Source organism: Narcine bancroftii, chromosome 6 (assembly GCF_036971445.1).
Source record: "Narcine bancroftii isolate sNarBan1 chromosome 6, sNarBan1.hap1, whole genome shotgun sequence".
Lineage (NCBI taxonomy): Eukaryota > Metazoa > Chordata > Chondrichthyes > Torpediniformes > Narcinidae > Narcine > Narcine bancroftii.
In genome coordinates this window covers 228,160,247-228,183,310 of record NC_091474.1, presented here as the reverse complement: position 1 = coordinate 228,183,310, position 23,064 = coordinate 228,160,247, and the positions used below count along the sequence as shown (strand labels likewise).

The window sequence follows — 23,064 nt, the reverse complement described above, 5'->3', positions numbered from 1 at the left end:
TATTACCTAAATTCATGGGCAATAATTCATTCTTGCCACAATTGGTGCTTTTGATGATATCCCCACTTTTTTTTCCCCAATACATTCATTAATCTCATGCCAAATTTTAATAACCATAATGACCTTGCCTAGGTCTAGTAACGTGGAGATTCTAAATCGATAGGGGAATGAGTGTAAATTTATTTCTCAGATATATTACATATTCCAAAGTAAGGGCCCGAAGCCAGGCTTACACAGGTCAAGGGAAATGGGAGTCAGACTTGGGCACAACAATCAATGAAGAGTGGTGGGAAGACCGGTGTCTGAACAGTGTAATTGGGGTTATTAATGCCAGATACAGGTTGGTGCTATATAACATTTTGCACCAGATGTACCTCACACCCAAAAATTACATAAATTAAAGCCTAAAATTTCAGAAATGTGCTTTAGGTGTGGTGTGGATATTGAAACCTTTGTCTATTCCTCCTGGCTATGTACAAAGGTGAGGGAAGAACTGGGGGACATTTTGAAAAAAATTACAAAAGTGGATTTCCAAAAGATCTGGAGTTGTACCTTTTGGGAGATATTGGAAATGTGAGTTTTAGACTGTCCAAATATCAAATTCAGTCATGAAGGGCACCTTGTTGGTAGCCAGGAAGTGTATAACAATTACGTGAAAGTCTGACTCCCAAGTAAATACCATATGGTGGAATATAGAAATTAAGAATTGCATTCCCCTGGAGAAAATCGCCTACAAACATGACACATTCGTTAAAGTATGGCAGCCATATCTGAAATTTATGGGCATGTAGATTGACCAGCTCTCCTTCCCTGTGAAATCTGTCTCAGTGACAGATGAAATGGAATATGGCACAGGTGACATGTATGTTTTCTTTGTAGCCCCTTTTTAAGTTTGTTTTTTTTTATTTCTTACTTGGGTTATTTAGTTAATTAGGTTGTTTGGAGGGAGCTCTGAACCCACTTATATTTATGTAATGCATAATTGATATGATTATGTGTTTGGGGGTAAGGGAGGGGGGGGAAATAAAGCACAGACTCTGTATGTTCCATGAACGTTGAAAAAAATTGTATTGATTGTTGAAATTACTTAGAGCCTGTAAAAAATCAAAATAAAATATTTTTTAAAATTTTAATGACCATATAACAATTACAGCACAGAAACAGGCCAGTTCAGCCTTTCTAGTCCATGCTGAACACCTTTTCCCACCTAATCCCATTGACCCACACCCAGCCCATAACTCTCTTGTCCATATACCTAGCCAACTTTTCCTTAAATATTAAAATCGAACCTGCATCTATCACTTCAGATGGAAGCTCATTCCGCACTCTCACCACCTTCTGAGTGAAGAAATTCCCCCACATGTTGCCCCTAAACTTTTCGCCCTTCAATCCCAATCCATGTCCTCTTGTTTGAATCTCCCCAGTCAATGGAAAAAGTCTGTCTACATTGACTCTATCTGTCCCCCTCATAATTTTAAATACCTCTGTCAAATCACCTCTCAATCTTCTATGCTCCAGGGAATAAAGTCCCAGCCTGCTCAACCTTTCTCTGTAACTCAAACCCTGAAACCCAAGCCACATTCCTGTAAATCTTCTCTGCACTCTCTCTATTCTGTTTATATCCTTCCTATATAGTTATCTGATTTTTTAAATTAACATTCCATTTGTAAATAAAATACTTTGCTGCCCTTTCCCTCACTGTATATAACCCTATTTGAATCTATGAGGGAGAGAGCTCTCCTCTACAAAAAAGGATAAAAGGAACCTCGCCTGGGCTGCTAGATAATATTTTTAAAAATCCAGCAGTCTTAATTCCCCCCCGCCCCCCCCCCCATTTATATTCCCACATCAATTTCTCCATGGAGATCCTATTTACTTTATTATTCCAAAGAAATTACCTTATATGACCATTGAGTATCTTTAAAAAAAAATTACAAGGCAAAGGCTGGAGGGGTATTGCAGTCTATGCATCATTTGCATTTTCACACAATTAACCCTCCCAACTAAAGTAATAGGAAAGTTTTTCCATCTTTATAGATCATCTTTTATCTTTCCAAGCATAGGGAGATAATTAAATCTGTATAAAATTTGTAAGTTATTATCTAACATAATTTTTAAATGATTATTTCCTTCCAATTTCCATTTAAACAGACTTCCTTTTTGGTATCTTTTCATAATTAAAATTTGTTCATGGCATAATTTTGCTTTTTTCCAAATTAATTTTGTAACCAGAAACTCTTCCATATTTCTCCAATTGTGATCTGTAGTTTGGCCAAAGACTCAGGGTCTGATAAATTACAACAGCACATTGTCTGCAAACAAATTGATTTTATGCTCTTCCTGGTCAACTTTGAATCCCTTCATGTTCGGATTCTTCCTTAAAACCTTTGCTAATGGTTCAATTGCCAAAACAAAGAGGCCTGGTAACAGTGGGCACCCCTGGCTGCTGGATCAACTCAAAGGAAACATCAATTACATCTGACCATTAGTTATAATTTTGGCCCGTGACTTGTGATAAAGGGTTTTTATTTCAGTTAATAAATATTTGGTCCATTCCAAACATTTCTAATTTTGAATAGATCCGGCCACTCTAACCAATCTAATGCCTTTTCTGCATCCACAGATACAGTTATACTCGGGTTCACTTCAGATTTAAGCAGATGAATTATATTAAAAAATCTGCCCAAATTAACAAGCCTACCTGATCCAGGTTTATCAATTTAGGTAAATATTGCCATAGTCTATTAGCTAGGGCTTTAGCCAGAATCTTGGATTCTGCATTTAATAAAGAAATGGGTCTATATGAGGTTGGTTTTAGTGGATCTCTGTTCTTTTTTGGTAGCACCATGATAATAGCTGTTGAGAAGGATTCTGGGAGAGTCAGAGTCTCCGCTGCCTGGCCTACCACATCCATAATAAGAGGCATCAAAAGATCTTTAAATTGTCTGTAAAACTCGGGCAGAAAACCATCCTCCCCTGGTGAATTTTTTGCTTGTAATATATAGAAGGCTTTTTCATCTCTTTGGTAAAAGGGGCATCCCATTGCATCTGGTTTTTATTTTACAATTTTGGCAATTCAATCGCTGAGAGAAATTAATCTATCTCTATTAGTCACCTAGCAATTCTGACTTGCACAGTTTTGTATAATATTGTTTAAAAATGACATTGATTTCTTTCAAATTATATGTTAATTTATCAGGCTCTGTTTGGATTGCATTAATCATCCTTAATGTCTCTTCCACCTTTAATTGCCATGACAGAACTTTGTGCTCTATCTCCCAATTCATAATATTTCTGTTTTGATTTTAAAATAATTCTTTCTGTTTTATATGTTTGTAATGTATTATATTTCAATTTTTTTATTTTCTTAGATCTTGTATTTATCTTTTGAACCCAATCTCTGGTACTTTTTTTCAGCTCTGCTGTTTTTTTCTCTAGACCTCTGACATGTTCCTTTTTTTTTAAGTGTATGCAATTATCTGTCCCCTTAAATAAGCCTTTAGCGTGTCCCATGTTTTAAAAAAAAACTATCATTTAGTAGAGGGGCAATTTATTTCACAAAATAATTCTATTTGACCCCTAATAAAATTACAGAAATCTGTCCTCAACAACGTAGATTTAAGACACCAACTATAAACACTCTTTGGCATCATTATCATTAGGGGTCAGTGGAGCATGATCAGATAGCAATCTTTTCCGATTCTGCAGACATTAAAAAAGATCAATTCTCGTGTAAGAGTCATGAACCTTTGAGTAGAATAAATAATCTCTCACCTTGGGGTGTGACTGTCTCCAGATTTAAATTTTTCATAAAAGATAAATTCCCAGCTTTTGGTTTTATCAAGGATGGGGTCCAAGCAGCTTGAATAGTTTCACTATGATAGAAACATATTTATTCAACTGCTAAAATTATTTCCCCTTTAGTGAAGGTGAACATGAAATTACTTCTGTATTCTGCAATTGTTTGATTGACTTGAAATTGTGTAGAACCTGTGATAAACACGACACAACCTGTCCCTTTCATTTTGAGGGCAATCTCTATAAATTGGTGTTTAATCTGCACTTTTTGTGTGTAAAATATTAGCTTGGCATAACTAAAGGCCCTGCTCTTTGTGGATTTTTATCAATCACTTGGATGAAAAAGTAGAAGGATGGGTCAGTAAATTCAGCCTTCCAAAATGAATCATTTCACATTTCTCAAAGTTCAAATTCATTGTCAGAACATCGGGACATCACATACAACCCTGAGATTTTTTTTTCCTGCAGGCCAGGCAGAATTTTTATTTATCAGTAATGCAAAAAACTATGGTCTAGAAAAGATACATATACAAAAGAGAGAAATCTAAAAAAATATAGAAAATAAATATTCAATAATAAATAGTGTGCACAGTAAGGATCCTTAAATGAATCTCTGATTGAGTTTGTTGTTTAGCTGCCTGATGGTTGCAGAAGGGTAGCAACTGTTCCTGAACCTGGTAGTGCAAGTCTTGTACCTTTACCTCTTTCCTGATGGCAGCAGCAAGAACGGAGCATATCCTGGGTGGTGTGCATCCTTGATGATTGCTGCTGCTCTCCAATGCCAGAGTCCAATGTAGATTTTCTCAATGGTGGGAGTCTTTTGCCTGTGATGTACTGGGCTGGGTCCACTAGCTTCTTCGAGGTGTTGGTGCCTTCATACCAGGCCGTAATGCAGCTGGTCAACACAATTTCCACTACACATCTGTAGAAGTTTGCCGATGTTTTCGATTTCATACCAAACCTTTGCAAACTCCTGAGGAAACAGAGGTACCTCGTGTATTTCCTTCACTGTCATTCTTTTTTTTAAAAAATATTTTATTTATAATTTTCCAAACTTAAACTCACTTATCAACGTTATCAGTGTCAATGTTAGCAATTAGCAGTTTTATACTCACCATGGCATTCTTGTGTTGGGTCCAGGAAAGGTCATCCGAGGTAGTGACTCCCAGGAATTTAAATTTGCTCTCCCTCTCTATCTCTGGACCCCAATGATCACTGGATCATACACCTTTGATTTTCCCTTCTTAAAGTCCACAATCAGCTCCTTGATTCATAATATCAGCCATGATTCATAATATTTCTGCTTTGAGTGTATTGACATTCAACCAAGTTTTCAATATCCATCCAATATGCTGAGTCATCACTGTTTTTATACAAATAAGCATACAACGCTGGAGAAACTCAGCAGGTCAAACAGTGTCCTTCATATAGCAAAGGTAAAAATGTATAACTGACATTTTGGACGAGCTCTTCATCAATGCATGTCTACAGATTTTCGTGTTTTTTTAACTACTGTTTTTATATAACCCACTACCATCATATTGTCAGCAAATTTGAAGATGGTATTATTGTGGTACTAAGCCACACATTCATGGGTGTAAAGCAAGTAGGACGGGCTAAGAATGCAGCCCTGTGGTGCTCTGGTACCAATAGAGATTGTGCACAAGATGTCCTTACCAATCTTCTCTGATTGTGGTCTGGAGTTGAGGAAGTCCCATATCCAATTACTCAGTGGGATATTGAGGTCCAGGCCTTCTCCATCCTGTCATATCCTGTTGTAACCTACATTGCCCTTCTACACTATCCACCTCCAACTTTTGTATCATCTTCAAATTTACAGACCCACCCTCAGCTTCTTTGTCCAAGTCATTGATAGAAAATCACAATGAAGAGGAGTCCCAGGACAGGTCTCTACAAACACCATTAGTCACTGACCTCCATACAGAAGTTCCCACTACTACTTCCTTCTTATGAATTTGAATATGATTATATTTCTAGGCACAGATGGCCAACATGGAAAAGGCTCTCCTCCAAATTCCATTTCAGAATTGTGTGATGCAAGTCGCAAAGAGAACAGAAAATTGTGGAAAAGCCCCTTGTCCACCAAGTCTGAAGGTTCTCCAAAACAAATGGAGAAGTCTATTGGTTCCTCCTTTGTACGTTGGGAGGAAGAGGACATACCAAGGTGAGCTGTAAATATGTTCAGCCATTGTTCTTTTAAAACCATATTTTCTTAAACAAATTAGATACTAATTGAAGCTGTTCCAGTTTTCATCTCACTGATACTCTACTTAGTGCTACCCCTTAGAGCATTGACTCCATATTGCGCTCTGTCAGTCAGCCTGCATAATTGCAAGTGTGTTCTCCACCTACTAGAATAGAACATTCACTGAGTCTGCGCTAGGTCAGGAACCCTCGCAACAACAAAAAATAACCACTAAAGAAACTTGGTGGGTTTTGCAGCATCTGTGGAGGAAAAGAGATGAACATTATTTCAGAATGGTCCTGAGAACTTTGAAGCTATGGTTGATATGCACATACAAACCCAATGCAAATGGTGGGGAAAAAACACATCACCTCCCAAACTACCCAACTGCTTCTCCAATGCAGTCACCTGCCTTGTCTGTGGATTATTATGTAGGTTTATGTCATCTTGATCCTGAGGGATGGCTGAAGTGAAAGGTGGTTCTGAATTTTGATGCAGAATTCTAGCTATGACATCCATAACAAAACTGTCATAGCAAAGAAATTACTTTGAAGGAGGCAGGAAATAAGAACACAAAATGGAGTGAGCCATATTGCCCCTTGAACCTCTCCTCAATTATGTCAGATCGTCTGTAGGAGAGGGGTGTCCAAAATTAGAGGGCATAAGTTTGAGGTGGATCCCAGCCAAGTTTCCTGGGCTTGAACGTTATAGACTTATGAGCTTCAAAATGAATAAATTTCATCTCAGTCCTACATGATCAGCACCTTATCCTAAGATTGTCTTCTGTCCAGATGCATGGACCAAGAGAAGCAATCACGTGAGTTCTAAAACAAGTATAAAGAAAACAACCCTCTTAAAAGATAAATGGAGAGCAAACAGTGATGACCAGAACTATTTAAAAAAAACACTTCGTTTTGATTGTGAAATCTAAAATCATTGGATATATTTGAAGTCATTGTGTATTGTGGGGGATGTTGATAGGTTCTTGATTAGTAAGGGTGTCAAAGGTTATGAGGAGAAGGCGGGAGAATGGGGTTGAGAAAAAAAATCATCAGCCATGATTCAAATGGAGAAGCAGACTTGATGGGCCAAATAATCTAATTCTGCTCCTACATGAACGCGTAGACCTTGCACATCTTTTCAGGAAAACTTCTTGAAATTGTAATATTGTATGGAACTGGAGATCTTTGTTTTCCACGCCACTTTGAAAAAGTAGGAGAACATGTTTCAGAATTCTGCCCAGCTAATGGAAAAGAAAACTATTTATATTTTTTTTATATGCTAAGTATTGTTGGAATCTAGGGGTTAAAACATTATGAAAGAAATGATTAATTAATAAGTTTATATGTACTGCATGGGTCAGGGAAAAAGAGGAATGTGACGAAGTGGCAATAAAGTTGGCTGAGCAAAATGGTCTGCTCCCAAATACAGGGAGAGGAAATGCAGAAAACGATTTAGGAGGAATGCTCCAACTGAAGGAGGTGGGGAGTAGCACAGGAGACACAGGCCAGACCAGAACAAAGAATGGCCTGCAAGAAACAAAGGGAATGGAAAACCAGTCTAGGAGGAGGTGTTAAAGAGAACAGCAGAAATTGGCCAGACAGGGACAGAATGGTGATTAGAGATATCTGGGGATGAATTACTTTCTGATCCAATCAACAGGATAGTCTGGCTTGGAGGATTAAGAGGGGAGTGCTACACCCCAGATATCTGCAAAACAGGAGATGACTTGTGATAACCCTTATGCAAAAAGATCTAGCAAAGGAAGACAACTTTTGTTCTGTATGATAATAAAATCTAGCAAAGGAAGCCAACTTTTGTTCTGTATGATAAGGTTGATCGATATAAACTGAGCCAACTGGACAATAGGGGTCAGTCTTGGGGAGTAGCTCACTGTGCAGGTGACCTATGAACTAACGACTGACCCAGAGCTCTGTTAAGTTTTATTCTTGTGCTGTGTAATAAATTGACTGTTGAACCGAATACCTTCTATCACTTCATTCAAAGAACACGCTGGACTCAGACCACACATAGACTAAATTAAGAGTAAGGTAAAGCCAGTGTCCGACAGTATCTAGCTTTATAAAAAGTTCAAAGCATCCTGTGTAAGTTGGTTTGCTGTCATGTTGATTTAGGAGATTGAAATTTTTATCCTATTTATTTTTATGATGTACCTCCTAGGCATTGAACAGTCAGTACATTATGTGGTTATGATCTACAGTATTTAAATATGTATTTGTTCAGCTTGCTAATAAGCTGATTTCAACTCCTGGTTATATGCAGTTCCTTTGTACTTGAGGATATTGATCGACAGAGCACCTGTGAGCTTGAGGTGGATGCAGTTGCAGCCGACATATTAAATCACTCTGAAATTGAAGGTAATTTTTTAGTTAATAGAATTCAAATCTACAGATCTCTTTTTTTCTTCCTGCAACATTTTTGTGCAGTAATGTACTTTCCTTTATGAAAATTATATTACATTTTTTAACCTATTTGTTTTGGAATGGCCATGTGTGACAGATTATGTTACATTTTCTATTATGTATAGATATGTTTTTGGAAGATAGATTGTGGGGTTTTAGTTAAGTCAAACAGACACAAACACTTTCAAACAGATCTCATTTTAAAATGCAAGAGTTATGCATAAGGTGGTGCCTACAAGTCTGAAAGACAATAGACTTCTGTGCTGAAGATTTTCACAACAAAGTGTAAATGGAAGGGCCCATCTCAGGAAACTGATAAGATCTCTCATGAATTGATTTGGAGAGTCAGCAAGCTGTTTTGATGGAGTTTGCAGTTTTAGGAATATGGTTTTGCAAGCAGACAGAGTCACGGGTTCTTCTCAGAGTGTGACGCAGAGAGAGAGAGAGAGAGAGAGAGACTGCTGGTTTTCTGCAGTGGCTTTTGGAAGCTTGTTTAAAACCCCATTTTGAAGATGGGTTGTGAGCCTGCCTATACAAAGCCCTTGTGGTCCACACAAGAGAAGATGGCTGGCTGTATAATATTTCGCCTGAGATAAGGGAAACAGAAAAGGAACTCTGTGGTGACCTGAAAGAAAGAGGTTATCATCTGGAAAACCCTGATGGGGCAAGTTTCTTCGGCAAGACACTGAAGTGGCTGATCGGAAGGAATCAGTTTGTGTGTGTCCAACGAGCAACAAATCTCTCTCTGAAAACCAACAAGAACCTTCCTGAGTGGTAACCATTTACCTTTGAAGCATCAAAGCCTGGTGAAGATTCATAAATGTTAAATTCTGTGCACAGTTTAAGAATTGCCTGATACTGGTGGAGGAGTGAGAAGTGATATTGGACTGTGAAAGAACTTTTCTGAACTTGTACACACATTACATAAACATGCACTTAGAATTAGAAAGGGGTTAAGTTAAAGTTTAATCTTGTTTTCATGTTTAAAGAAAATCAAAAGTAACTTTTGTTTAAGTAACAATTTTTGTCTTGGTGAATTTCTATTGCTGCTGGGTTTTGGGGTCCTCTGGGCCCGTCACACATGTCAAACAGTACATGGAAACATCTTCATGAACATAGAGCACCACAGAACAGTGCAGGTTCTTCGGCCCTCGATACTGTGCTGACCCATATATTCCTTTAAAAAAAGTACTAATCCCACCCTACCACATAACCCTCTATTTTTCTTTCATTCATGTAACTGTCTGAGAGTCTCTTAAATGCCACTAATGTTTCAGTCTCCACCACCATCTCTGGCAAGGCATTCCAGGTACCTACATCTCTCTGTGGGGGGAAAAAAACCCAACTTATCCCTGATGTCTCTCCTAAACATCCCTCCCTTAACTTTGTACACACTGTATGGTGTTTGCTGTTCCTGCCAAGTTTGCAATTGATGAGCATGTTTCAAGATTAGAAAATTGAATTCAGTCTATTTTGTATTTTTGGTTGTGTCCAAGTTTTGATTTGGTAGTGTAGTAAAGTTGATGGCTTCGGAAAGGGGTATTGATTTCTTTCCCTTTGTTTTTTCAGCTCAGGTTGGCAGAAACCCTGGTTTGCTAGCCATATGGGATGACGAAAAACAGCGACGTCGGGACAAGAACATGTCCTCACAAATTGTATCATCTAATTCGCCAGGTAATCACACAATTCTCACAGCAAAACAATGGTTTGAGTGTTTTAAAGAAGATCCCAAACTTCCCTCGTAAATTAAATCTTTAAATGAAGCACAAGAAAAAAAAATCAAAAGCATAATTTAATAAATGTACACCAGAACATACAGTTCTCATTCTTTCCTCTCTTTACTTCCATCTGTTGTGCATAAAGAGCAAATTGGGTTATTAGAATGCTAGGTTGAAGGCTCATATTGCAATAGGGTGACACAGTTAGCATAGCGGTTAGCACCACACTGTTACAGTGCCAGAGACCGGGGTTTGAATCTAGTTGTCTAGGAGGTGTCTGCATGGTTCTCTGGTTTCCTCCCATTGTTCAAAACATATCAGGATGTAGGTCATTTGGGTGTAATTGGGCAGCACAAGCCTGTGGGCCTAAAGAGCTTTTTACCATGCTGTAGGTCTTTATAAAAAAAATTTTGTAGGGTGCTTTATTGTGCTGCCAAGCAAAATTTTGATGTTGATCCATGATGCTGATGTGGCTGCATATTAGAAAGGTTTGCACAAAGAAGTTTTAAATAGTCCCATTAAGAAGGAAAAAGAATTGGAGGAGGAGAAGCTTTTTGAGGCCTAACAACTCGAGGCCCAAAGCATGTGGTGGAGTGATTTTAAAGAGGAGTGTTTGGGATGAGCAATGGCTTATTGTGATTGGAGAATAATAATAACAACCTGGAATTAAGTTTGGATGTTGCATAACGAACTGCATTTTTGGTCAAAAGGTGGAGAGTTTTTGAAAACCACACTATATTGCCCAACCTATATAACTGTAATGGATTTGGATAGTCTGGTTATTCTGGCTGGTAGTTCAAGTTTATTGTCCTATGACTGTACATATACAACCAGGTGAAACAGTGATTTTTCCGGACCACAGTACTTGTGCACGCACACTCGCACAATACACAGCACATAATGATCACATATATACATAAAGTATATTACTGTATAAAATAAGTATTAATATTTTTGAATAATTTACTCATTTCACTTATAACAGACCCAAGATTGCAGGATGCTGTTCATCAATCTCAAAGTCTGCCGAAAGAAATTATCTTGCAGCCTGGCAGTTCTGATTTTGATCTACTTCCCCTAACTTCTAGAACAAATTGGCGGGAGTCCATGCTAGGTTCCTGGCACAGCAACAGTGCCACAATTTGCTTTACACATCTATTGATGTCATTTTTAAAGTTATGGAGGGTATTGGGTGCAAATCTCTTTGTGTTTGGAGTGGAACATTGATTATACAACAATACACTGGAGAATTAGACCCATTGGCTTATAATGCTTACCATAAAGCCAGGTTAAACTGATCCCATCTGCTTTTTTATGGTCTTTAGCCCAAAATTCCCTGCCTGTTCAGCTATCTAAATGCTGCATGAAAGCACAGAGCACTCCGAGGGTTTGTGCTGGGACCGCAACATACATTTAATGATTAGGAAGTGTATCGTATTTAAGTTGGCTGAAGACACTAAATTGAGAGGAAAAGCAAATTGTATAGAGGATGCAGAGTTTTCAGAGAGTTATAGAAATGTAAAGTGAGCGAGCTTGGGTCTGGCAGAATGAATACAATGCAAGGTCATCCACTTTACAGGGGAAAATAGAAGATCAGATTATTACTTAAATTATAAAAGATTGTACTTTGCAGCCATGCAAAGAGACTTGGGAGTGCTTGTGCATGAATTGCAAATGCATCAGGTTATCAAGAAGCCGAATGTTGGCCTTCATTGCAGAGCGATTGAATTTAAGAGCAGTGAGGTTCTGCTCCAACTGCATAGGGTTCTAGTGAGGTTGCACCTCAAATACTGCATGCAGTTCTCTTCACCTTAGTTGAGAAAAGATAGACTGGCTTTGGAGGTGGTGCAGAGGATGTTCACCAGGTGGAATCTAGTGATCAGGGGGTTAGCCTTTGAGGAAAGATTGAGTCTCCTGGTTCTGTATTCACTGGAATTCAGAAGAATGTGAGTGGATTTTATAGAAATATCAAAGGGTTAAATAGAGGCAGGAAAGTTGTTTCCTCTAGTCGGTGACCCTAGAACTAGGGAACACAGCCTCATGATTCAGAGGAGTAGGTTTAAGACAGATGAAGAGGAAGTGCTTTTTGCAGAGAGTAGAGGATCTGTGGAATTCTCTGCCCAGGAAATCAGTAGAGGCTAACTCTTTGAATACATTTTGCAAAGTCAGGGAATTAAGGGGTATGGGGGAAAAGACAGCTAACCTGAAGAAGCCTAATAGCCTAATAACATGAGATTGTCTGATCTCAGAATCTAAGCTCAGGCCTGGTCAGTACTTGGACGGAGACCGCCTAGGAATGCCAGGTGCTGTAGGTTTCTGAGACTAAGTGGCGACTCTCTGTCTGCTTTACAGTAGGCAAAAGTTAAAAAATTTCATATATGATACATTCTAAATGTAGTATTGCATGACAATAATGGAACTTTTACCTTAACATGGCTGGATCAGGCATGGCCTTATTAAATGGTGTAGCACACTCAATGGGTTGAATGGCCTACTTCTCTGTCTTGTGTTCTCGTACTAGCTTCCACCATTTCCACTAGTAGCCTGTTCCAGGCACCAAGTATTCTGGGTTTGTTTTAAAAAAATATTTAATTTTTTAAAATTTAGTCATTCAGCATGGTAACAAACCATTTTGGCCCATGAGTCCATGTGGCCCAATTTACACCCCAATAACCTAAACCCCTGGTAATTTTTGAATGGTGGAAGGAAACTAGAGCCCCTAGAGAAAACCCATGCAGACATGGGGAGAATGTACAAACTCCTTGCAGACAGCACGTGATTCGAACCTTGGTCTGGTCCTGATCGCTGGTGCTGTAAAGGTGTTGCACTAACCTCTACTGTTATAAGCCCAGAGGACTCCAAAATCCAGCAGGAATAGATATTCACCAAGAGAAATGGTTACTTAAACAAAATTTGCTTTTTAATTATCTTTGAACATGAAAACAGAATCACACTTTAACTTATCACTATTAACTTAACTAACCTAACTTAACCCCCTTCTAATTCTAAGTGCTTGTTTATGTAATGTGTGTGTAAGTTCAGAAAAGTTATTTGATTCATAGTCCAATTTCACTTCTCATTCATCCATATTTACTGGTTGCAGGCAATTCTTATACTGTGCACAGAATTTAACACTTATGAAGTTCACCAGGCTTTGGTTCTAGAAAGGTAAATGGTTACCACTCAGGAAAGTTCTTGTCAGTTTTCAGAGAGAGATTTGTTGTTTGCTGAACACCCACAACTGATTCCTTGTAACCAGTGTCTTGCCGAAGAAACTTGCCCCATCAGGGTTCTCCAGATGATAACCTCTTTCTTTCAGGTCACCACAGAGTTCCTTTTTGTTTTTCTTATTTCAAGTGAAACATTAGGCAGCCAGTCCTCTCCTCTTGCATGAACCACAAGGGCTTTGACCAGGTTAAACTAAGCACTCACAACCCATCTTCCAAATGGGGTTTTTCCACAAGCTTGCCAGCTTGTCCTGTTCCAGTCCCAGCTGCTGCTGCTGACTGTAGTACTGCAGAACTGAATTCTCTTTCTCTCTATCTCTATGAGAAAAATACCTGTTTTACTCTCTCTGCTTGCAAAACCACGTGACCCTCTTAGACAACTAATTCCACTCCAGACAGCTTGTGGTACCAATGAGTTATTTCATCTGTTGCCTTTTTGTAAACAACAATCCATTAGTGAAGTCTCTTGGGCACTCTCCAAAGCTTTTGCAAAGTCTCATGGTGCCGGCCTGTCCAGCATGAGCAGAGCTCCAGTATTTTAAATGAGCTCTGTTTTAAAGTGTTTGTATGTGACCTACACTAAATAACCTGCCCCAATTTATCTCCCCAAAACATACCTATATGCAATACAATCACAATATAACCTATCACACTATGCCCACCATGCTGCAACTTGCCTTGCGCATCTCCTTTAAATGTACCCTCTCACCTTAAAGCTGTACTGTCTAGTATTTGACATTTCCATCCTGAGGAGATGACTTGTCTACCCTTCCTATCTCTCTCTTAACTTTATATAGTCCCACCAGGTAGAACAATCCACATTTTGTCTCTCCAATCTCACCTTCTAGCTCATGCTCTCTAATCCAGGAAACGTCCAGTGTCAACCTGTTTTTCACCTTTCTCATAGGTTTCGCATCCTTCCTGTAATGTGACCAAAGCTGCATACAGTGCTCCAAAGATGGCCTAACCAAAGTTTTTTGAGGCATAATGTGACTTACTGTTACGTACTAGACCAGCGGCAATAAAAATTCACCAAGACAATGGTGTCTTCAAAACAATTTTTATTAATAGCTATTAATAACACTTCTTACTTAACTCTAAACTTAACTCTAACTTAACCCCACCATGCGCAAGTGTGTATGTGAGACAAAACCATTACAGTTCGGGAATAATTCTGAAGAGATGATTTTAAAGTTCAGTCACTTTTATTTTTAAACTTGTATTCTTTGAATTGTTGCTCAACAGCAATTATAGAGTAGGTGTGAGGCATGAGAATTCTCAAAACTCAAGAGATTCTTGTAGAGTAGTTTTCAGAGAATTCTTTCTTCATATTAATGATTTCCCCCTCGTGTTTTCTTCCACGATGATATCACAGACTCCTGTTTGAGTCAGAATTTAGAAACAAGAATGATCTTGCTTTCTTTTGCCCAGAATTGGGTCGATTACAAGTAGCTATTTAAAATGCCACTGCAGCACTGGTCTTTCTCTTGATCAAGAGAAGCAACAAAGTGGTCATCCCTTCTAGAACCACTCTCAGTCTGTGTTATTTCGATTCTGTGTGACTTGCAGGATTCTCAAGCACCTTCTTCTGGTATCAAAATGTCTCTGTTTTGAGTAACATGTTCTCTGAAAATGTCTTTAATCATGTGACATGACATCATTGCTATCTTTGAAGTTACTTCAAAATTACTTTACATCTATATGCTAAAAGCATATGACTTTATCTCTTACCAAAAGTTTTATGAGCCAATGCCTCAGATCTGTCTGCTGACCACAAGTAAAAGCCTGTTTTTGTTTAAACAGATGCCATCTGAGTCTCCATTCTAACAACAGCCAAAGAGCCTTTTGTTTAATTAGATGTCCTCCTTGATTAACCCCATTGTCTGAGATATTTCAAAGAACAAACATTCTAGTTTTATTGGGGTTGATTACCAGACATTGCGACTCCAAAAATGGCTTCTCTCTCTGAGTGTAATTGTGTGCGTCTGTGTGTCCCTGTGTCCAAACCCACAAAATAACTTTACTAAAAATATTTTTTATAACTAAAGATTAATAATAACACAATTCCATCACACTTACTGACTTTTATACTCAATGCCCTACCAATGAAGACAAGTATGCAGTATATCTAATCTACACCCTATCTACTTGTGTTGCCACTTTCAAGGAACCTGCTTATGCAGCTCAAGATTCCTCTGCAGATCAATGCCCATTTATTATTCTCTTGTACTTGAACTCCCGAAATATGATACCACACACTTAGAACATTACACCACAGTACAGGCTCTTCAGTCCACGATGTTGTGCTGTCCGATTTTTCTAAACTTACTCAAAAATCTAAACATTCCCTATCTTACACCCTTAATTCTCTATTTGTCTTGGATCCATGTGCCTGTTTAAGATTCTTTTAAATGTCTCCATTGTACCAGCTTCCACCACCACCCCTGGAAATGCATTCCAGACACCCACCACTCTGTTTTTTGTTTAAAAACTTACCCCCGTCGTCCCCCTGAACTTTCCTCCCCTCATCTTAAACAGATGTCCTCTGGTATTTGCTAATGTTGCCCCCTGGAGAAAGGTACTGGGTGTCTGCCTTTCTCGCTGGGCATCCAGCATGCCTCTCTAAATATTGAAGACCTCTATTAAGTCACCTCTCATACTTTTCTCCAAAGAAAAAAAGCCCGAGCTCTCTTGTGACACATTCTCCAATCCAGACAACCTCCTGGTAAATCTCCTCCTTATCTTCTCCAAAGTTTCTACATCCTTCCTGTAATGAGGCAACCTGTAATGAGGCAACCAGAAATGAACACAATATTCATTCAAAGTGTGGTGTAACCAGAGTTTTATAGAACTGTAACATTACCTCACGGCTCTTGAACTCAGTCTCCAAACTAATGAAGGCCAGCATACCATAAGCCTTCTTAACTACCCTATCAACCTGTGCAGCAATCTTGAGAGATCTATGGATAAGGACCCCAAGGTCCCTTTGTTCTTCCAGATTGTTAAGAAATCCTGCCATTAACCATGTACTTTACCTTCAAGTTTGACCTTCCAAAATGCATAATTTCATACTTATCCAGATTGAACTCCATCTTCCACTTTTCCACCCAATTCTACAACCTGTCATAACCTATGACAACCTTCTACATGATAAACAAACCTTCCACACTTATTTAGATAAAACTCCATCTACCAAGATGGAGATCCAGTCTTCATTTTAGTAGTGAAACAAGAAAGTCTGCAGATGACATAATTGTAGTTAATACACAAAAGTGCTGGAGAAACTCTGCAGGCCAAGCAGAGTCCATACGAGGCAAAGGTACATAAACAATATTTCAAACCTGAGCCATTTGTCAAGGTATATGCCTTGCTGAGTGTCTCTAGCACTTCTGTGTATTCATTTTAGTAGATTGAATTTAAAGTTGGCTTTTAAATCCTATCTACCAAGTGTTCTTTGAAGGAATATTACAAGGAATGTGTCCTCTTGAACGTTGCTTCAATAAAGCAGTTTTTCTACTTCAGAAGTAAGAAATAGAATAAAATACTGGAATCTTCAACAAATATCCCTCAATCTGAATTTTCTCTGCAAAAATCGCAATGGAACTGAAGCTGGTTAAGCATTAGAGGCTGCCCCAAGGAACTTCAGAAGTGATGTGAGTCTGAGATGATTCACCACCAGTAGGCATGTATGACACCAGCCATGTGCTCTTTTCTTTATTTCCTTTCACTTATCAGATCACCTTAATTTTATCAGATCACCTTAATACAACTCTTGCTCAAATACTATCTGGATGTTGAGGAATATTTATGTCTGGCGATCATAGATTTAGGTAAGAGTTTAGAGGGGGATGTTGTCTTTCACACTCAGGCTGGTTGCAATCTACAGTGGGTGGTGAGGTCAGTTTATTTTCAAACCACCTAAGAAGTACCAGAGGGGCTCAAAGGCGTATAAATCTGCAGGCCAAGTACTGGTAAATGGGATTATTGCAGAAGGGCAAGAGGCAAAGGAGCAGTGAGGAGGAGGAACGAGGAGCAAGCAACGGTGCTAGTAGGTAAAAGGGCGTGCTTACCAGTGTCAGGACTAGTCCAGGCAAGAGATAAAGGAGCAGTGAGGAGCAAGCTACAGGGCAACAAGCTTAATTGGTAGGGGCCAATTAAAGGATGGGAAGGACAAGAAGTGGCCAGTGAGTGTGACAGAGTATATAGATATGTTTCGGGAAATAAAATGGGGCAGGTTATTTAGTGTAGGTCACATACAAACACTTTAAAACAGAGCTCATTTAAAATACTGGAGCTCTGCTCATGCTGGACAGGCCGGCACCATGAGACTTTGCAAAAGCTTTGGAGAGTGCCCAAGAGACTTCACTAATGGATTGTTGTTTACAAAAAGGCAACAGATGAAATAACTCATTGGTACCACAAGCTGTCTGGAGTGGAATTAGTTGTCTAAGAGGGTCACGTGGTTTTGCAAGCAGAGAGAGTAAAACAGGTATTTTTCTCATAGAGATAGAGAGAAAGAGAATTCAGTTCTGCAGTACTACAGTCAGCAGCAGCAGCTGGGACTGGAACAGGACAAGCTGGCAAGCTTGTGGAAAAACCCCATTTGGAAGATGAGTTGTGAGTGCTTAGTTTAACCTGGTCAAAGCCCTTGTGGTTCATGCAAGAGGAGAGGACTGGCTGCCTAATGTTTCACTTGAAATAAGAAAAACAAAAAGGAACTCTGTGGTGACCTGAAAGAAAGAGGTTATCATCTGGAGAACCCTGATGGGGCAAGTTTCTTCGGCAAGACACTGAAGTGGCTGGTTACAAGGAATCAGTTGTGGGTGTTCAGCAAACAACAAATCTCTCTCTGAAAACTGACAACCATATAACCAAGAACCTTCCTGAGTTGTAACCATCTAACTTTCAAGCACCAAAACCTGGTGAACTTCATAAATGTTAAATTCTGTGCAATCAGTGAACTTGGAGGAGTGAGAAGTGAAATTGGACTGTGAACCAAATAGCTTTTCTGAACTTACACACACACACATTACATACACGTGTATTTAGAATTAGAAGGGGGTTAAGTTGGGGTCATTAAGTCAATAGTGATTAGTTAAAGTGTGATTCTGTTTTTATGTTTAAAGATAATTAAAAGCAATGTTTGTTTAAGTAACCATTTGTCTTGGTGAATATCTATTGCTGCTGGGTTTTGGAATCCTCTGGGCTTGTAACTGTGAGTGAGTGGCACAGCGAAGGAGACTGAGGCTTTGGTTCTGGAGGCTTGGACACAGAGAGGCTGAGGCACAAGTAAAAGGGGTACTTTTTTTTCATTTCAGGAATGGCAGGTGAACTCCGACCTGTGTCATGCTCCTCCTGTGCCATGTGGGAACTCAGGGAGACTGACAGTCTCCCTGAGGACTACATAATGCAGGAAGTATGTCTAGATGCAACTCCTGATAGACTACATGATGGCACTGGAGCTGCGCTTGGACTCACTTTGGAGCATCCGGGATGCAGAGAATATGGTGGATCACACATTTAGTGACTTAGTCACACTGCAGCTTAAGAGAGAAGAGAAGACCAACACAAGAGCAGTAACGGGAAGGTAGTGCAGGAGTCTCCTGTGGTCACCTCGCTCCAAAACAGATATACCACTTTGGATATTGTTGGGGGAGATGGCGCATCAGGGGAAGGCAGCAGTTGTCAAGATCATGGCATCGTGAGTGGCTCTGCTGTTGCAAGAGGGCGGGAAAAAAAGTTCCTATAGGGGTTCTACAGTAAAGGGGAACAGACAGGAGCATCTGTGGCTGCAAATGGGAATCCCAGATGGTGTGTTGCCTCCCAGGTGCAAGGGTCAGGGATGCCTCAGAGCAGCTGCAGGACATTCAGAAAGGGGAAGGTGAACAGCTGGCTGTTGTGGTCCATATTGGTACCAATGATAGAGGAAGAAAGCAGATGAGGTCCTACAAGCTGAATTTAGGGAGTTAAGAGATAAATTAAGGAGTAGGACCTCAAAAGTAATAATCTTAGAATTATTACTGATGCCACAAGCTCGTCAGAGTAGAAATAGCAGGATAGTTAGAATGAATATGTGGCTTGAACAGTGGTGCAGGAGGGAGGGTTTCAGATTCTTGAGGCATTGGAACCGGTTCTGGGGCAGGTGGGACCAGTACAAGTCGGACGGTTCACATCTGAGCAGGGCCAGGATCAATGTCCTAGGGAGACCTTTTGTTAGTGGTGTTGGGAAAGGTTTAATCTAATGGGGCAGGGGGATGGGACCCTACAAAGAAAGAATGAGGAAGGTGGTACAGTGACCAAAGCTAGAGTTAGGAAAGAGAAGAAGAAAAATAGAGGGAGGAAAAGTCAAAACCAAAAGATGCAGAGACGACTAATTCTAAAAGGACAATGAGCTTTATCTGAATGCCCATAGAATTAGAAACAAGGTTAGTGAACTTGAGGTGCAAATCAGTCCCCAGGCAGATGATTTAGTGCCATCACAGAAACACGGATACAAGGTGGGCATGATTGGGAATTAAATATTCAAGGGTATCAGGTAGTACAAAAAGATAGACAGGAAGGTAAAGGTGGTGGGGTGGCGCTCTTAATCAAGGAGGAGAACAGGACAATAGTGAGAGACGATATAAGGAGCAAAATGTTCAGTCCATCTGGGTAGAGATTAAGAATAGTAAAGGGGAAAAAATCACAGGTGTGAGTTGTCTATGGCCCACCAAATAACAGTAGCACAGTGGCACAGGCAATTGACCGAGAGATAGCGGAGGCATGTAAGAACGGAACGGCATTTGTCATGGGGGACCTTAACTTCCACTTACATTGGGAAAATCAAGTTGGTCGAGGGAGTTCTGAGGATAACTTCATAGAATGCATCTGTGATAGCTTTCTTCAGCAACATGTTAAGGAAGCAACAAGGGAAAATGCTATTTTAGATCTAGTAATGTGTAATGAGATAGGTAAAATTTAACGATCTAGTAGTTAGGGTCCCTCGTGGAAAGAGCGATCATAGTATGATTGAATTTCTCATACAGATGGAAGATGCAATAGTTAGATCTAAAACCAATGTATTATGCTTGAACAGGGGAAATTACAACAGGATGAGGGAGGAATTGGTCAGGGTTGGCTGGGAGCCCAGGCTATTTGGCAGAACAGTTGAGTTACAATTGAAGAGTTTCAGAGATTTTTCACTGTGCTCAACAAAAATACATTCCTGTTTAAAAATAAGGGCAGAATAGAGGGAAGAGTCAGCCTTGGCTAACTAAGGAAATAAAGGAAAGAATAAAATTAAAAACTCGTGTATAAAGTCACCAAGAGTAGTAGGAAACTGAAGGATTTGGAAAACTTTAAAAGGTAACAAAGGACAACTAAATGAGAAATAGGGAAAGGTAAGAAAGTAAATTAGCACAAAGTATAAAAACAGAGAGCAAAAAATGTTATAAATATATAAAACGGAAGAGGGTGGCTAGAGTCAACGTGGATCCCTTGGAAGATGAGAAAGGGAGATTGATATTGAGTAATGAGGAAATAGCCGAGGCGTTGAATAGATATTTTGTGTCAGTCTTCACAGTGGAAGACACGTCCAGCATGCCAAAGGGTGGTTGGTGATAGGGATGCGAAGGTAGGTGAGAGCCTCGATAAAATAATTGTTACAAAAGAGAGAGTGATGAGCAAACTAATGGGACTGAAAGCGGACAAATCCCCTGGTCCTGATGGGATGCATCGCAGGGTATCTAAGGAAATGGTGGAAGTTATAGTTTTTTTTTTTGTGGAAGTTATAGTTGATGCGTCATTTACCAAAATTCTCTGGATTCTGGGCAGGTCCTGGCAGATTGGAAGACGGAAAATCTCATGCCACTTTTTAAAAAGGGATGTAGACAGAAGATGGGTAACTATCAGCCAGTTAGCTTAACATCTGTCGTCGAGAAAATGTTTGAAGTTGTCATTAAGGATGAAATAGCGAGACATTTAGAACGAAGAGGTTCTATCAGGCAGACGTAGCATGGATCCAGAAAGGCCAGGTCTTGTTTCACAAACTTGCTAGAGTCCTTTGAGAATATAATCAGTGCAGTTGATAGAAGAGAACGGGTTGATGTTGTATATTTGGATTTCCAGAAGGCGCTTGATAAGGTGTCGCACAAGAGACTTAGCAATAAGATAGAGATGAATGGAGTCGGGGGAAATATATTGGCATGGTTTGAGGATTGGTTAACTGACAGAAGGCAGAGTGTTGGGATAAATGGGAGTTCTTCTGATTGTCAGACAGTGGTAAGTGAGGGGCCACAGGGGTCGGTGCTGGGCCTGTAGCTGTTCACCATTTACCTTGATGATTTGGAAGAGGGGACAGAGTGTAGGGTAGCCAAGTTGGCAGATGATATTAAATGAGTGGAAAAGCAAATTGTGTAGAGGATATGGAGAGACTGCAGAAGGATATAGTTAAGTTAGGTAAGTGGGCAAAGGTCTGCCAGATGGAGTGCTACAAAATGCAAGGGCATCCATTTTGGTAGGAAAAATACAAGAGCAGATTATTATTTAAATAGTGAAAGACTGCAGCGTGGTGTAATGCATAAGGACTTGGGAATGCATGTGCATGAATCGCAAAAAGTTGGGTTGCAGGTACAACTGGTTATTAAGAAGCCAAATGGAGTGTTGGCCTTCATCACTAGAGGAATTGAATTCAAGATCAGGGAGGTCATGCTGGAACTGTACAAGGTACTGGTGAGGCTGCGCCTGGAGAACTGTGGGCACTTCTGTTCTCCATTCTTGAGAAAGTATATACTGTCCTTGGAGGTAGTCCAGAGGAGGGTCACCAGGTTGATCCCAGAGATGAGGGGATTCACATACGAGGAGAGACTATATCACCTGGGATTATACTCACTTGAATTCACAAGAATGAGAGGAGATCTTATAGAAACATAAAATTATGAAAGGGATAGATAAGAAAGAGACAGGAAAATTGTTTTCACTGGTAGGTGAGACCAGAACTAGGGACACAGCTTCAAGATTCAGGGGATTAGATTTAAGATGGAGATGAGGGAAAACTATTTTCCCCAGAGAGTAGTGAATCTGTGGAATTCTCTTCCCAAGGAAGCAGTTGAAGTGACTTCATTAAACATAGTTAAGGTTCAGTTGGATAGATTTTTACATAAAAAAGGAATTAATGGATATGGGGAAAAGGTAGGTACGTGGAGTTGAGTCAATGATCAGATCAGCCATAATCTTATTTGAATGGCAAAGTACATGCGACAGGCCAGATGGCCAACTCCTCCTCTTATTTCTCATGTTCTTTTGAGCATGGTGGTCTTATTTTTCTCTTATTCGGAATGGAATATTGGGGAAATTAAATATAAAAGGTTTTATCAGAAAATAATGTTAATGCAGTTCAGAAAAGGTTTACTGGATTAGTACCTGGAATGGGACATTTTTCTTGTGAGGCAAGGTTGGTCAAGTGAGACATGTATGTACTGCAGTTTAGAGAATGGATCTTTACATGAAGAGGATGTTTCCTCTTTTGGGAGAATCTGAAACTAGGAGTTGCACATAAAAATCGAAGTCACCATTGAAAATGCAAATTAGATGAAATATTTTCTCCCAGAGGTTTGAGTTTTTTGAGCTCTCAGTCTTCGAATATTTTTTACATTAATGCATGATCAGCTGGTGGGAGTTATAGGGAATGTGAAAGGATACAGCAGGTAAATAGG

General features: G+C 39.6%; 1 protein-coding gene across 2 annotated transcripts in view; it reads left to right on the top strand.

Annotated features, from left to right (window-relative positions):
* Nucleotides 1-23,064, top strand: part of rev3l (REV3 like, DNA directed polymerase zeta catalytic subunit) — a 262,433-nt gene that overhangs the window by 123,043 nt on the left and 116,326 nt on the right. For both annotated transcript variants that reach the window (XM_069887629.1, XM_069887630.1), the window contains 3 exons: nucleotides 5,797-5,983; nucleotides 8,288-8,382; nucleotides 9,997-10,101. In XM_069887629.1, the coding sequence (XP_069743730.1) occupies nucleotides 5,797-5,983; nucleotides 8,288-8,382; nucleotides 9,997-10,101 (387 nt within the window). The remainder of the gene's footprint in view (nucleotides 1-5,796; nucleotides 5,984-8,287; nucleotides 8,383-9,996; nucleotides 10,102-23,064) is intronic.